The following is a 16,115-nucleotide window of genomic DNA, read 5'->3' as shown; positions in this document are numbered from 1 at the left end:
TATTGCGTAGAATTTTGTAAAAATTGTTTCATTTGATCTCGAGATCAAAGAAAAACAGATTGACATAATTTTCTATATAATATAAGTTATGGTTAATGATAGTGAGGATACTAAACTGTATGATTAGCGAGCTAAACTTAGGATTAATTTTGATCGGCGTTTAATGTTCCACACGGTATATCGTGCGTATGTCCTTTTTATGGAGATGAGATCTTTACGTGTTAACTCAGTAGCATCGTGTTTATTTTTTCAAATTATATGTTATTGCTTGGATTATTTCTTTAATATTATGATTATGGTATCATTTACATGTAAATGTATCTAAAGTCTCGTAATTACTCGCGCTATTTTATCGAAGTCCAGACAACTAGTAATATAAAAAGCATCGTGGATAGAACAATAATATAATTATAAGAATCATGAATTATTCGCATGCAATGGGAAACGTACACAAAATCTCTGCAAGATAATTGAAATTATTATTTTTTGAGTATAATTTAATAAGTCATATTTTTTTCGAACTACATTATCAGTTGTTAATTTTAAAACGAGGTAACATAAACTGTGGTTACTTTTTATAAAAACCAGTACTCAATAATTTTGAGCAGCACATGAGACTATCCGATCAGGTTTATCGGTTATATAATATCTAAAGCATTGTTTTGCTCGCACATAGACACCAAATCCAATAGATGTTCTCATGTTACATTATATCCGCTGTCAGTAAGCCGACGGCCATTTACAAAACTATACCGAGCCATATTCGGGCTTGCACTTCAAAGGCTTTGCCTATTGCCCTCCCAAAAACTATTTGACACTCATCTAAAGTTCATTACTCAAATACTTTAATCCTATAATTAGATAAGTGTTCAGTTTCTGGGTAAACAAAGCGTTCACATTTCGTGAAGCTGACCTTAGTCCGGTCATATCGATTAGTCGACTTACTTTTAGTAGGTTTAACTTGGCTTCTGATTTTTGGTTTATTTCCCTTATACTCGATGTTTTCATCGATCGTGTGTTACTTAGTTTTCAAGCTTTATACACTTTATTGCGTTTTTGTAGTTGTATTCATTTCAACAAATCTGTGTTCTTTTTTTAATCAAGTCCCGATAATATGCGAGCACTAATGTATGTGTCTGTCTACACAATCTACCTAGCTCTTTTAATTAGGCATATTTATCCTAATATTTACTAGAATGCTATTATAGTGTAACTATGCCGACTAAAACAAAAAAAGAAAAATGACTTTGTTACTGAAATATCTGAACTTCAATGAAATCAATCAAATATCTGAAATTCAATTTCTACAGAAACATGAGTAAGAATACTTTTACGAATTCTACGACGCCCAGTAGAATTATTTTATAATAATTGTGCGATTGTAAATATAATGTTTTTTTATTGTTAATCATAGCTAGTAATATTACTTTATATTATAAATAATACAGAAATTATTTTACAATAAATTATTCCGCATTGATGTGGGAAAACCAATCCAATTAAATCTATACTTGGCACGTCACTGCTCAGGTTAGCGGCTATCAAAACTCAAGAACATCTAGCTAATGGCGACCTGCAAATTGCCATAAATTATTTTAATAACGCAACTCGTATAATAATTCGATGATCAGACAAGTGGGTCCATATCGTGTGTGCGCGCACGCAACGCGCCCGTGTAACGCGACTCGCTCACTGGTATTACGCGACCACGCCGACTTTTATAATAACCACTGACTAGTGATCCTTCGTCTATTCTAAGAACCATTTATTAATCTGATTAGGCAGGCTTAGAAAATATTGATACCGAAATGAATATCATATCATGTTTGTTATTTGTCATATTCGAAATAATGGTACAAGTCTTTTGCCGATCCATATTGTTTTGTGAATTTAACCGCAAAATATCGCGATAAAGTTCTAAAACTGAACTATATTCAATTAAATGATGTTCGCGTAATCAAAATAAATTATTTTATTATATTACTTGCTTTAACAGTATATTATAGAACAATATAATAAAACCTTTTCTATATTATTATGCTTTAACGGCTCTTGAAAGGGCGAGAAGTTTGTCGCGCTTAACCATATTGCTGGACCACATATCTTACTATATATTCTAGTTAACATGCTGGCTTTCTGTTTAATAATATAATGGAACAAAATTAAACGTGAAGAGGTTTGTAGTAGATCATAAAGTTTAGTCTCCTACAAATTAATGGAAACTTCAAACCTTTCAGTTGGGAACTAGCCGTTGAAATGATGGTTTTTATACTGAGCTGCCAAAATCTCTATTCCGACTATCATACAAGTATCTAACAAATACATTTGTGTAAACCAGTTACAGATTTAGACTAACTAAACCAGGAGTTAGGAGCAGGACGTATAAAAATTTTCTTTTGAAAGTCATATCAGGCATACTAAAATAGTGACTAGTTTGCTTCAACTAGCTACTGAAGTTATAATAAAGAATACGGAAAGAATATTTCCCGTGCAATCAATACTGTACGTTATAACATGTAGCACAAGTGGAAAATGACACAACAATGAGTACGTCACTTGCGCGATACACGATGAATGGGCACAGTTACATCGGGTCCTGTGTCGTGAGCGCCGCCGGCATTCATGGCACACGCATAGGAAACATCTACGAACCAACCTTAATGCCCATAATTATTTATTAGTTTGTTTTAATGGTCTGGGAATACAAGGAGTTAGTCACAACCGGATATTTACAAATCGCAAATAAAAAGATCATACAATTGTCCAAGAAAATTACCGCGGTGGTCATTGATTGGAGCGATCAGTTGCATCGTTAAACGTTTTCAGTACGGAGTATTCTTTGCCTAGAAAAACATTCCCATCATAGACCATATCCATAAACTAGTAATGTTACCTAACAGTATATTTATTATTACTATTTGTATATTTCTTACCTTCAGAAATCAGTCGTTCACGAATCTCCCACGCGAAGATGGTAGGGTTTTCCCTTTTGTACTGCTCTATCTTGGACACGACAGCCGGTGTCGCCACCTTTGGTTTGCTGCCACCAATTAAGCCTGGCGGTCGAAGAGTACCTGAAGCAATTCAAATATCAATTAAAACGGCGATTGACAGCCACATAAAACAAACTAGAAATTACAAGCGCAATAACAGTTGAGAGCTTTCATTCGAAATTAAATTATATTTAACTTTGTTTTGAATCATACCCTGGCTATGATATTCATATACGTCGTCAAATTACTCGTATTTACTTTCTGACTTGCAAAATATGCTTGAACAATATTATATCTAAGCAGGGTCATGTTTTTTTTATCTAGATAATCCTAATAGCCATAATGAGGCCAATTTTGCTACGAAGTCAAACCAATTTCCATTATGTTAATTATGAAGATTATTAGGTCCACGGAGCTACAAAGAGCACCTATAATTACACGGCTACGTGTGATTCCGATGACAATCACAAATCCGGTTAGGTATAACATTTGTAGACAAAAAACGAATTGAACAAACTGTCACCTGCTGCTTGTTGAAGGAAATAAAAGAAAACTCAAAATCAAATTAGAGACTCAAATAAAAATACCAGTAATAGCGACACGATACCGATTGATGCAATTTCATTGAGTGCTAAACGTGAGTAAACGCAAGTTACTTGTCGATCATCAACTCTACCGATACAATACTTAGTTACACTTTTTGGCCCTTATCTGAACAGTAATAAAATTCAAAGTGAACCTAAAAACTGCACAACAACATTTGTATCTTTGCATTTAAAAGGACGATGGACGTGCGTCGCTACAAAAAATTGATAATCGCGCACGGCGGTAAGAATAACAATGAAAGCTTTAAATTAGTATTAATAATTACAGAATCATTGACATCGGCTAAATGAAGCCTCATTGTGACGAGACAAGAATTTTTAATTACCATTTATCTCAGGCTTTGTTTTATATTGCAAACGTTCAAAATAATCGCTGAGAAGACCGACTTTAATATACGATCCAAACATGGTTATAATTTACGTTGAAAAATTCATATTTTGAAAGCGTCAGAATCCCATAAAGAAATAATTTAATATTTACGAGAATCCAGAATATCGCAAGTGGTTTGAGGGTTGGATTCCAGAGAGCAGTGCCGCTGAGAACATACGGAGTGGCTTATGATTCGAAAGAAATGATAAAAACGAACGTATTCTTTGGTGCCTAAGTCAGTTAGATAATGGATGAGTGCGTGCATCGGGACAATTACGTAAAAACGGTGCAGCGGCATTCCGGCGGGCAGCGCGCGGCCGCGCAACGTTTTTACACTCCAGACCGCTCCTCCATACCGATAACACGCTGAATTATTCAACACATTATTTATATTCACATTTTTGTCAACGCCATTCAAGATGAATTCATAAGGGTCTTTATGTCTTGATAAGACTAAAGCTTACCGACGAAAATGGCGCGCTCGCGCAAAAAGTTAGTTTCGAGTTTACACCAACTCCGCGACACATCGCCTTAATAGGTTAAACAAATATTAATATTGCAACAACATTACCGATTGAAGAGAAACTTGTTTGTGCATATTTTTATATGTATTGACCATAGAAAGCTCTTAAGTGCCGGTAATTAACTAAACGTAGCGTGATACAAAACTGTAAAGGCGAACGCTACATTTTGTGTAATTATTTCAACATAGATTTAGAACATTGCGATAATATTCATAAGTTTATTAAAGCGGTAATGGTAAATTAAAACCTTTTACTACACGAAGTTAAAAAACAAATGAGTTTGGCTAAAGCAGTAACATTACGACAAACACATCAACAACCAAAACTAAAATTCTACACAATAAATTATGTTATAGTCATACGTGGCCTATGTTTCTTGCGTTTAATAAGTTGATCATATTGATATTTTGACAATCAAGAAGATCTCCGATCAATTTCATCTCTTGTTTTGCATGTATTCATGAGGAAAAACTTCAAAAGTGACTTCTATAGTTAATACAAACTAACATTGATCTCTTTTGTAGAACACAGATATAAAACAGTGAATATTCGACATATAGCTATTTTAAGTTAAACGGAAACATTGATTGGGCGAGGGGACTACGTAGAGTCAAACATAGCCCCTAGTAAGTACACGAAACAGTGCCTTTCACTTCAGTCCGCTGTAAGTATTGAAAACCATATACCGCCTCGTCCGCGTTGGTATTCAGTACGCCAATAACCGCTCTCGTATTGATTGATAGGTAAATTGCGGGAGGCCGGCACACTGATCATTTTGTGATAATTAAATCGACTAGGCAATCGCATGACCGGGGCCAATTACTCGCAGTTGCTAGGTAGAGGCGGACCCTGTGAGGCACTGAAACTGTTGCTAAATGTGTATTATTTACGTGAAACTCATGCGCGCGCTCGAGGCGCGCACACACGATACACCTCGGTGCAGTGTGCTGCTTGCTCTACACCATCTAATATTTGTGTAAGCTTTTGAGCGTGACTTTACCCGCCGTTACAATTATTTCGTCTTCAACACCATAGCTTCCGCTAACTGGAGGCATTTTTATATTTTTATTGAACACAACATATCTACTCCATTATTTTACACAGAGATTTATTTAAATAAATAATATCGATTATTATTATTAAGGCCATAAAGGAATAACATATAAAACAATTGATACATATTTTTAAATATATTTTATTTATAATACAAGAACACGCGGGAGAAATAGACGTACTTTTATTGTGTTGTTTGTTAGGAAGTCAGATTATTGTAATTGGGAGACTAATCATGATAATTCGGTCCCATCCGCTATGTATTCTGCCATCGTAACCTTTATATAATATCAGTGCCCATCACCAGTTTATTAGGAATGCGATTATATTAAAAAATCATTTAATATTAATAAATGATGAGAACTTCTTATTTATTAGACAGCTTTTTTCCTGTAGAAAATTATTTAACAGAAATAAAACAACCTATCATACGAAGAGACATCCTTATGCCATTTTACAGAAACATCATATTAGTTATGATAATAAGCGCCACGACTATGATGGACGCAAGTAAACTGAAAGTTAAACTCACGCCATAAACGAGAGAGAAACTGCATAAACATTCACAATACACGAACAAGGTGTCGAATAATTCGTTCAAGTTTTTGTTGTATTGCATTTAAAAGGACTCATGTTGCAAAACAAAGATAAGCAATTAATCATCACCGGCGCGGTTAAGGAAGTGAGACCCACAAAGGGTACAATGCACACTCGAAACGTCTGTTAATAAATTTCCAAACAGAAGTCGTTTATGGACGCTTTAAGTCATTACACGGTACCACCACAAAGATCTTTTTAAACGACACAGAATAGGCCTGAACCTAGTTAATTAAATTTGTATTGAAAGTATTCAGAAAGTAGCTGCTTATATCGGGCGGCGCTAAGTTCAACCGCGCCCCAGTATTGCACTGTCATCCCGTTAATAGATCAAAATCTTTACCGGCGAAGTGGGCCTGGATGGCCTGGTTTATTGAACATAATGCAACGCGTGTTAACGACGCCTGATTCGGTGATTGATCGACTTTTTTGTACGAAACTTTAAAGCTAGTTCGCGCTTGCTTCTTCGGAAGCAATTAGATAATAATTTAAAACGAAAAGTAGTTATATCAGTAAACGAATATACGCTGAATCGGCTCCATATCCATGACTATTAGACAGAAGTATTAATATAGCTTTAGTATTAAAATAATTGTGAATAAGTATGCCATTTAATATAGTCGAAACACTAACTTCACAATGTTAATGCACAGTTCCATTTACCTCCAAAATATCACTTCGCTAAACGGTTTTCATTATTGTATTGTTATACCAGTGATATAACAGTACGTTTCGTTCACAAGAATTGCTAAAGACTCAATAATGTCACCCAGTACATCATTAGAGGTAGGTAATTGATAGATCTATATGAAACTACTTGAATAACATTCCATGGACAACAACGTGCATTAAAAATTCAAATTATCCTAAGAGAATTGGAGCGGAAAAAGAAAAAGCATGGTTTCTGAAGCAAGAATGTCAACTGGGATAATTCAATTTTGATTATAGGACCAAAGCCTAAATACGGCTTCATTACCGGCCTCGACGATCCGCGGACAATCATCTTGAGTAGGTATCATTAGCTACCACACAATTTTACGTACGACGAAATAAAATGACCGGTTTAATATGAAATTACTCACTCTGTGATTTCGGTGGTTTTTTAGCTTCATAAATTATTCGAAGCGAGCGTACTATTCAGAAATGCTATGCTTCAAAATAGAAAAACAAATAGAGCTCCGGAAGCGTTTAATCCATCGCGTGAACGTGAAGACAAGTATCGACGACTTTTCATGTTAATGACACATTGTATGAGCCCTTTATTTTTCTCATCGCACAAACGTATATGCTCAGCTCGATCAGTAAGAGGTAAAGTAGACAGTGCATGGGCAATTTATTCGTCACTCGACTGGCATCGCAACCGACAATTTAATACTCAAACTCGGCCACGGAACGTTATTTATGCGTGCCCATTTTCATGCCGTCAGCTTAGAAATTGTTTAGGCTAGATAATAAGTTTTAAGCTAAGGTTATGTACTACGCTAAATACTTAAGTGGTTGGACATGATGGCCCTGGGCGGCTCGTAGCCGGGCTTCCGTGGGAACCCGACACGTGACGTTATGAAATCACCAGCGGCGAAAATTGATTGACACTACACTCCTCTGTTCTCATAATATATACGCTAGCTTACTGCCATTTGTAGGTTTGTATTTATGAGCAGTTGTCTCGCGTGCTGTTTGTAGCTTTTAACTCCTACAATGTTACTAATGCTATCGAAATCGATTGGTGTCGTACATAAATAGACATGTTTTGAACTTAACACTACTTGGAATGTAAAATTTAAGGAATTAGTTTGAAATAGATCGGATTTGGATCGCACAAAGAATCTTAATAATATATAATACCTTAGTAATCAATTTTAACAATTAGTCTCGAATATTGTTTGTGCAAACATAAACATACGTAAACTTTTTTAATAGTAATTTGCTGCAGATAATTACAGGATAAAACAACGCGTGTTATTGTTTTAACATTACAACACCCAGCATTGCGGTGTAACGGCTTAACCATGGCAAGAAATTGATTTAATAATAGAGGTCAGTCCAAAAAACGTTCAAAGGAAAATAAAAATTAAATACGAAACCTGCACTTTCGGTAAGGAATATGAATGTTCAAACGGCGTAAAATAATACAGTGCGCGTTGTAAACGCTCGAGTGCTTTTGAAATCGCCCGTTCACGAGTCCTGAGCAAACACAAAGTGTCTCACGTGTCCTAATTACATACCGGTCAAGGAACCAATTCAGCAAATTAACTGACTACAACCAAGTGTCTCAATGTCATAGTCGACTCACGCTTCACTTCAAACTCACCTAGCTATTAACGCAACAATTAACTCTATCCACATTGTTTCCTTAATTCAACGAATGCAATAATTGCTATGAACACTTGACAAGCTCTCTGACAATAATTCCATGTTTCCTGTTGTTTTTATGCACACAAAATATTAACGATGATTGCGGGCGCGCATAAAAACTGCTACACGCAAAATTTACAGTGGTACAGATGAGAGATCGTATTAAAAGGCAGCTGTGATAATGGTAAAGGAAACAGTCAAATAAAGGGTTGTCGATTTGAAAAATCGTCGATGATAAGATAGTTCTCACATCGACAGTCGTGGATTGTGTGGGGAGCTAATGCTCGCGGCGAGGCGCGGTGAGAGGCGGGCGGCGCGGCGGCGTAGAGCATTCATCCGCACCCCGGTGGCTTATAATTAACACGCTGCAAGTTTTATGAATCGATTAGGATCTAAGCTTTAGTCAATAGCAGCTTTCGTCGCGGCGGACTCAACCGATACCTTATCCTTATCGATGATTAATAGCGATTGAGATTTTCGCCTTAACCGTGTTATTAGACGCGAGTTAAACACGGACCGCATCCGTCGACTTACAATTGCTGACTTGTCGTTCGATAATCCGATATCATTTGTAGTATTAAAATTAATAACTGGTTAGAAACGTTTTGCGTAGTATTTTATGTTTCTTTTCGAGTCAGACCAGAAAGATTATCTCTCACGAAGTGGCTACATATACATTTTACTAAAACGATCTTGTCGAATATTTTTGCCATCTAATAAGCGCCATAAAAAGTGGATGCTATAGATATATGCATAGACTTGTAAATACAAAGCTGTTACTTACATTGTTGTTACCGCTATACAAGATAAAGTTAACTACATATTATTATCTCTTATTTCAGTGCAACGCAATGTAAATATTCCTCTTCCGCAGGTGATTAACTATATAATGTTATCAGTATATGAAAGAAAATCTAATACAACATTGATAAGTCGTTACATTTTAAATCTATACCATTAATTTACTTGTGAGCAGACCATCTTATAGCTCAACTTTCAGGCTTATTCCGCTGATTTCTAGCTCTTGCTAATTATAACCGTGAATGCATACATCAAATTATGTTATTTTATATAATAATATAGTAAACTGTAAAAGCTCCCTCTACCACGCTTACGTGTAGCATTTCAACTGGCAATAATTATTACTGGTCATTCTAAACGGCGAGTGAAGTAATTATCGCAAATAACTTAGTTGTGGCCAATAAGGCCTCGGGCATGCCTGTAGGGAACCGTTGTATAAATCAATACAACACCGAAGAGTGCCGACGACACGTTCTATAAATAATATATACGAACACTAATTACATGGAACCGATACCCAGTAGGCATAAGTTCGCTTTATCAATTATCTTTCATCAAGAATTTTCAATTTTTCCAACAAAAAAATGACGGCAATTTAAACCTTGTTGTTTTGGAATTAGAGTTGATATTGTTAACACAACTACTAGTGTTATTAAGGACAATGATAGAAATAAGTATGCCCTCTAACTGTAAGCCAGGAGTATTCAGGTTGTTCGGTCAACTAAATCGATGTGAATGTGTAATTGACGTTTGAAACTCTTGTCAAAGAATTAAATGAAGTGAAGTTTTCCAAGGAAATAGTAAATTCGACGCGTCTATTAGCTTTACCTCCCTGTAAAACTTTAAACAGATTTTAACTTAGTTGAAGTTATTGAAAAAAAAACAAGTAACAGGAAAATTATAATCAAATGGGACAATATTATGCCACCAAAAACATTCTGTAAAAACCTCAAGTCTCGCAGCTCAGTCTTTCTGGCGTAAAAAGTGGTGAGATCTATATAATACCAAGTCGATTAATCTATTTCTTCTCTACTTAAAGGACCTTCTGTCTTAAGTTATTACATAAGTTATTATCATGCCAATATTAAAAATATTTTACGTTTAAAGCAAATAGACCGACCTGGCCATCGCATGATTTGTATGTATTACACTACACAGCACGACGAGAAGTTAATGCTCCTGAAATTTTAATGGCGAATTTGTGTTTTCATGCGATGTCCAAGTCGATCTATTTGCTTTAAACGTAAAATATTTTTAATATTGGCATGATAATAACTTATGTAATAACTTAAGACAGAAGGTCCTTTAAGTAGAGAAGAAATACATTAATCGACTTGGTATTATATAGATCTCACCACTTTTTACGCCAGAAAGACTGAGCTGCGAGACTTGAGGTTTTTACAGAATGTTTTTGGTGGCATCTCACTTCTTTTTGTAGAACGAACATAAGTCCAATTTGTATGGAAAGACGTTTTTTCTTATAATTCAACATATTTTCCTATGGGAATGTTTTTCAGTTTCATGGGCTAAGCACCCTTACCCACCTTATATCCCCTCCCGTTATGCCTCATATAGTATGTACCTATCTACAGCTATTATTTATTATTTTTACAGTAATAATGATTCTTAACTGCAAATGTAATCTTGTAATCTTATACATTTATGTGGGATTACAAAGTTAATGTTGCAGTTAGTGTATTTAGAAAACTGGACCGAAATTAGAAAATATTGAATTTTTCCCATGATTAAGACACTAAACCCTATTTGTATTCTAAATTTTAAGCTTCTAAGTCTGCTAGAAGTACCTTATACTTTTGATGATCGGTGAGTCAGTGAGTCAGTGAGTCAGTGAATCAGTGAGTGACAAAATTCAAAACTTTAACAAGTTGTCATTTTTAAACTACTGGTTCAAATTGACTGAAATTTTAAATATACTGTGTTTATACAATGAATAATTAGTAGCTGAAAATTCAGGCTTCTTGTTTTATCCACAACGACATTATAGGGGGGTCGAAAATAGCCCGAATTGCTTCGAGAAAAGGATGGTACGGCCGTGCCGCTTTTTTTTGCTCGACTTGCGGGGGCACTTCCGTGCCCCCAGATGTTAAGGTAACTAGATAAAACAAGCTTATTGCAGTAATTTTGCTTTGAAATTACAAAGCTTCTGTTTACTTTGAATTGTTTGCTATATAAAAATATAAAGTAATTCAAGTAAATAAAATTGTCAGTGGCAAAAGCCTTTTATTTTGTGGCGACACCTCTATCGCGCGGTTTATTGCTGGCATATGGCAGAATCGCACACCGAACGATAAAATATTCATACGTACTGGATATGATAAAAGAGTTATTGAGGTAATGTTACGTGAAGTGGACGCTTTGATGAATAACTTAGCTTATTTGCAAATTACTAGTCAGTAGATACACTTTGTTTACTACGGAGCGAAGATTCCGAAAATCAAATATAACTATAATACGGCAACTTAATAGAGAGCTTTGGCATGCACAAATACGCACTTGGCGAATCCAAAATAGGATATCAAACAGGCAAGCGCGTAAGTTTTCAGAGTACTGAAGTTCTAAATCTGAATTTTGTAATACCTTCAAAGGCCGAGAACTTTGCAAACAAGGCTCTCTAATAAGTTGTTCGACTATAGCTAAAAAATATCCTAAACTTATCATTCGATTTCATCTAGGTTTTCATTCCATTGAGACTCTTAAAAGTTTGAAAGTTCGGGGTAAAAAAGAACCAAGATAGATATTATTAGAGAACAGACTATAAGAAGCTCAAATATTCCCTAAATCTTAATCCTTCTTTAAACTGTTCATGCTATTACTAAGAAGGAACTAAGTCTAGCCTGCTTACCAAGCAACTTGGTTACAGCACCTTGCTGTGAGAGCACATGGTGAGCGATGTCGTAGTGGCGTAGACCGAAGCGGGAGAGCTCCAGCAGCCTCTGCTGCGACAGCAGGGACGAGAGAGGGTGGGACGCCGCGCCGGGGTACAGGGGGGTGCCCGACCCGCCTCCAGCGCCCCCGCCCGATGATGATGGCGATACAGGTACTGAAAGAAAATAATTACAGCTTGTTAGTACTAAAGTGTGGACAAGCGAAAATGATGAAGTATGAATTGATCTGTTAGGACTTCAATTGAACTTCGCATTGCATTGCAAAATTAATCAGTGATTTATTGTGTGAATTTTGCGTTAAATCATTAAATAAATTTTAACAATGTAAGGTAAGTTTTATATATAAACGAAATCCAAAATAAGGTTATTATTTTTTTGATAATAACCTCACAATCAGAAAATTAAATTGGATTTCGTCTACCAATGTAGTAAACCATATTTTGAAGGTTCACGTCTAAGGAAGTAAACACTACATGCAAAACGTAAAAGTAAGTTTCTTTATTGTCACAGAGATGTCGCATAAAGAGATACAAAACGTACAGTTCTCGGATACAAAAAAGAGCATTGAAAGAGTACGAATGTCCCCTGAATGTATATGTGTTTCTTTAATAACATGTGAATGAAAATAAACCAATATGCGATACTGCGTCAATATAACTTTGAGTATAAGTATTTCCTTGATTAAATTTATTCATATCGTGAACAAACTGTATTTTATCAACTCTTTATCGGTCTTCCAATAAACATAAAATGCTAATCGGTAGATGAATCAATTAAACCATCACGTTATTTTACGATTTTGATCAAACGCTTCAGAAATGTTGACAAAATTAAGTCATCAAAACAAATAACGAGAGTCATTTGGCAGAGTTTATAGTTCTCGTTATGTAATACTCATTTTTTACCTGCGAGTGTTGGGAGCGCCTCAGGCAAAACATTCAGTGATCCGAGTTAGCGAGGGCCGGCCACTCCGGGCGCGCTCATTATGTCCCTGTGTCATTACAATGCCGTGTCAAAGGCAGTTGTGAAACTGCCTTTATTACTGACTGCGATGAATACAACTACAGTGCTCTGTAACTGTGTGCCAATCGTAGCGGGAAAATTATTCACATATCAGTTGTGCCCTCTTATCAGACCTGCGCTCATAAACTTTTCTCACATTACAAACAAGAAGGTGTAAATCTAACCATTAAATAAATAACTTTTTAATAAGATTAAGAAACACAATTTTTAAAATCAGACAGAACGATGTAAAAATAAAATTTTATAGGCAGACAAACTGGATCCGTCGATGGCATAAATACAAAATTAAAATGTTTCTCAAGCATTAAAGTTTCGATCTCTCAACACGTATGCATACATATTTTTATCCACGCAATTTGTCGTTAACACCGACCAGATATGCTAAAGGCCGATCGTAACAATGCTTTCTTATGAACACATCGTAATACATTCAATTATAAATTAAGCTATTAACTTAATATACCATAATTTGTTTATCAGGTTAAGCATCGAAATTAATGCAAGTGGCATAACTTGTCCATAACTTAACACTTTTTATTAGCGAGTCAATAAGGCGATTTCGTCAACGAAAGTATTATGGAGCTTTCGAATAAGGTGCAACGGAAAATGACGCTTGTAATGCGAGTGATAAGAAACAGTTCAGAGCATAGGGAGCATTCTGATCGAGCGCTCGGGACTCGGCTACGACGTATAATTTCTCGTGTAATCGCTTTAATAATGGGAGAAAAAAAGTGATATTATCTGCCCACGGTCAATAAATTAACACCGTTTAGAGCAAAAATGTAGATTCTTAGTGTCGCTACTATTATAAATAAATTGGACTCAAACGAGTAGAGGTTTTAAAGGAGATTGTTCGTGTCGGTGAGTGCGTGTGTGTGTTTTTATTAGGGTGCGTGAGCAGTGAGGCCTTATTAAAATATTTCGAGTGGAAACTGGAAGGACCACTTAGTGGTGCGCGGGAGTTTCACGCCTGAGCTGATACAACATTAAATCGACAAGATAGCTTATTTGTGCTGAGCTGAGGATTAGTGGCAATAAATCACTGATTAGAATGTATTGACTGGCGTTGACTCCGCCACGGCACACGGCACCGCGCCGCGCGGCCCCCACATTATTTATTGACCGACAGTTTTTTAGGCTTTTACGACCTCATTTTATCTATTTGTTAATGTTTAACGATCTAAACTAGACAGTTTGTTTATTTAATTAGTCTCGTCACTAATGCAAATTATGTTTCTGCTTATCTTTTAAGATACACATGGTTAAACTTACTTTTCAATTACATATGGAAATGCGGCGGTCGAGTGTCATCATTGACGAGTTCTTAGAAACTGCTTCCTTGGCGATTACACTTCGCGAGTATAGGTGAACGCACTTGAACAGTTAGAGGCAGATAATAATCGTAAAACACATTACTAATTAATGAACATGTAAGTGATCAAGGACTATCTCTGAATTAATACTTGTATGCACGTTTACTATTTACATATTCGTACAAGGAGGTGATATTTTTTGCGACATTAGTTTAATTGTATAAACAAACCCAGGTTTGTTGGTGGGTACAGCTGCGCAGGCGTCGTATAAACATGCAAAGTGATGCGAGGGGAACGCGTCGACTTCGCCCCGATGTTAAGCAGTTTTATGCAAAAAATATTGTTCTACCCGCGAGCTCACCGCTATTAATGTCATCACGCTGCGGAAAATTACCACCTTTCGTGTAAATTTCAATACGAGATCGAAAGTGTACCCGATACTGCCCCTTTATGATTGCAAAGAATTACACGCAACAACAATTCTTATAGAATTGTATGAAGATACGCAAGAATTATGGACATGAGGTAGGTTAAACACCGCTTTACACGCTTCTGTATTAAAATGAGAATTTCAGTGATTCGAGTTAAATTGTCTGTGAAATGATCTCGAAACAACAAAATACGGTAAAATATCACCGGTGTGGAGTGAACCAGGTATTAATATAATTCTGCTCAGATTGAAAGCTATCAAAACTGATTGTAAGATTACATTTTCACTTGGCTGTATCAAATCGATAAAGTATTACTGTTAATACAATATCACAAGTTTGGATTGAAATATTGTTGGCGTATCAAACGAGTTTAGTTTTCTGTACTTTTTTGTAGTATTATATGTCAGGTGGCTGCGTTAAAGTATAATACTTACTTACCGAGCCGGGACTAAGCATTTACACAACTAACTTACGGCTGGTTGATAGCTAAGAAGAAACACTATAACTTGAAAAAAAAATACTCATTTAAGTTACTTGTTTCACGCAATGAAAAAGATAGAGTAGGGTAAGGTAGCTCTGTGCAAGAATACAAACCAATTCAACATATCGAAAACAAATACAGGCTGATTGGTCGAGCGAACGATCCGGCGCGGATCGCTGTAGTAAGAATCATCCTTAAGTTAGGCGCGGCGATTATGGAAGTATCATGCGTGCTAAGTACCAACTGACCTCATAGTAATCAGGCTGGCTTTCTGTGGAATTATACCACAACACACATATATTCATTATACGTCCAGACTTGACATATGTTTCAAGGTATAACGACTTAATAATATCCTCTATGGCTTAGAGCACTCAGCTAAATACATAGATACGAGTCCGATTGCCTTACTGCCTTTAAAAATAATACTATTACAGTCAATACATATGCATTTTATGTTTTGTACTGTACATTTTGTACGATAAAAGTTTGTTAAAGGTTACTCCGCGGGACGCTCAATAAACGAAGCCATTTTACACAAACAGGGTAAAACGACTTTCTTATGCAGTTCTGTGAAATCGAACGAAATTATTGGAAGAATCGTATCGACTGTGTGCGAGAAATGGATCTGACGGTTCAGTGTAAAGATATAAAAATATAGAG

General features: G+C 35.9%; 1 protein-coding gene across 3 annotated transcripts in view; it reads right to left on the bottom strand.

Moving 5' to 3' along the window:
• LOC142974428 (paired box protein Pax-6-like) overlaps window positions 1-16,115 on the bottom strand; it is a 35,367-nt gene that overhangs the window by 11,497 nt on the left and 7,755 nt on the right. For 2 of the 3 annotated variants that reach the window (XM_076116750.1, XM_076116752.1), the window contains exons 2-3: window positions 12,162-12,359; window positions 2,934-3,074 (exon numbers count right to left, since the gene is read on the bottom strand). In XM_076116750.1, the coding sequence (XP_075972865.1) occupies window positions 2,934-3,074; window positions 12,162-12,359 (339 nt within the window). The remainder of the gene's footprint in view (window positions 1-2,933; window positions 3,075-12,161; window positions 12,360-16,115) is intronic. The other variant, XM_076116751.1, reaches the window with a different exon arrangement.

The sequence above is a fragment of the Anticarsia gemmatalis genome, chromosome 7, assembly GCF_050436995.1.
Source record: "Anticarsia gemmatalis isolate Benzon Research Colony breed Stoneville strain chromosome 7, ilAntGemm2 primary, whole genome shotgun sequence".
Lineage (NCBI taxonomy): Eukaryota > Metazoa > Arthropoda > Insecta > Lepidoptera > Erebidae > Anticarsia > Anticarsia gemmatalis.
Note: the sequence above shows the minus strand (reverse complement) of the source record. Positions and strands in the feature narration are given on the sequence as shown.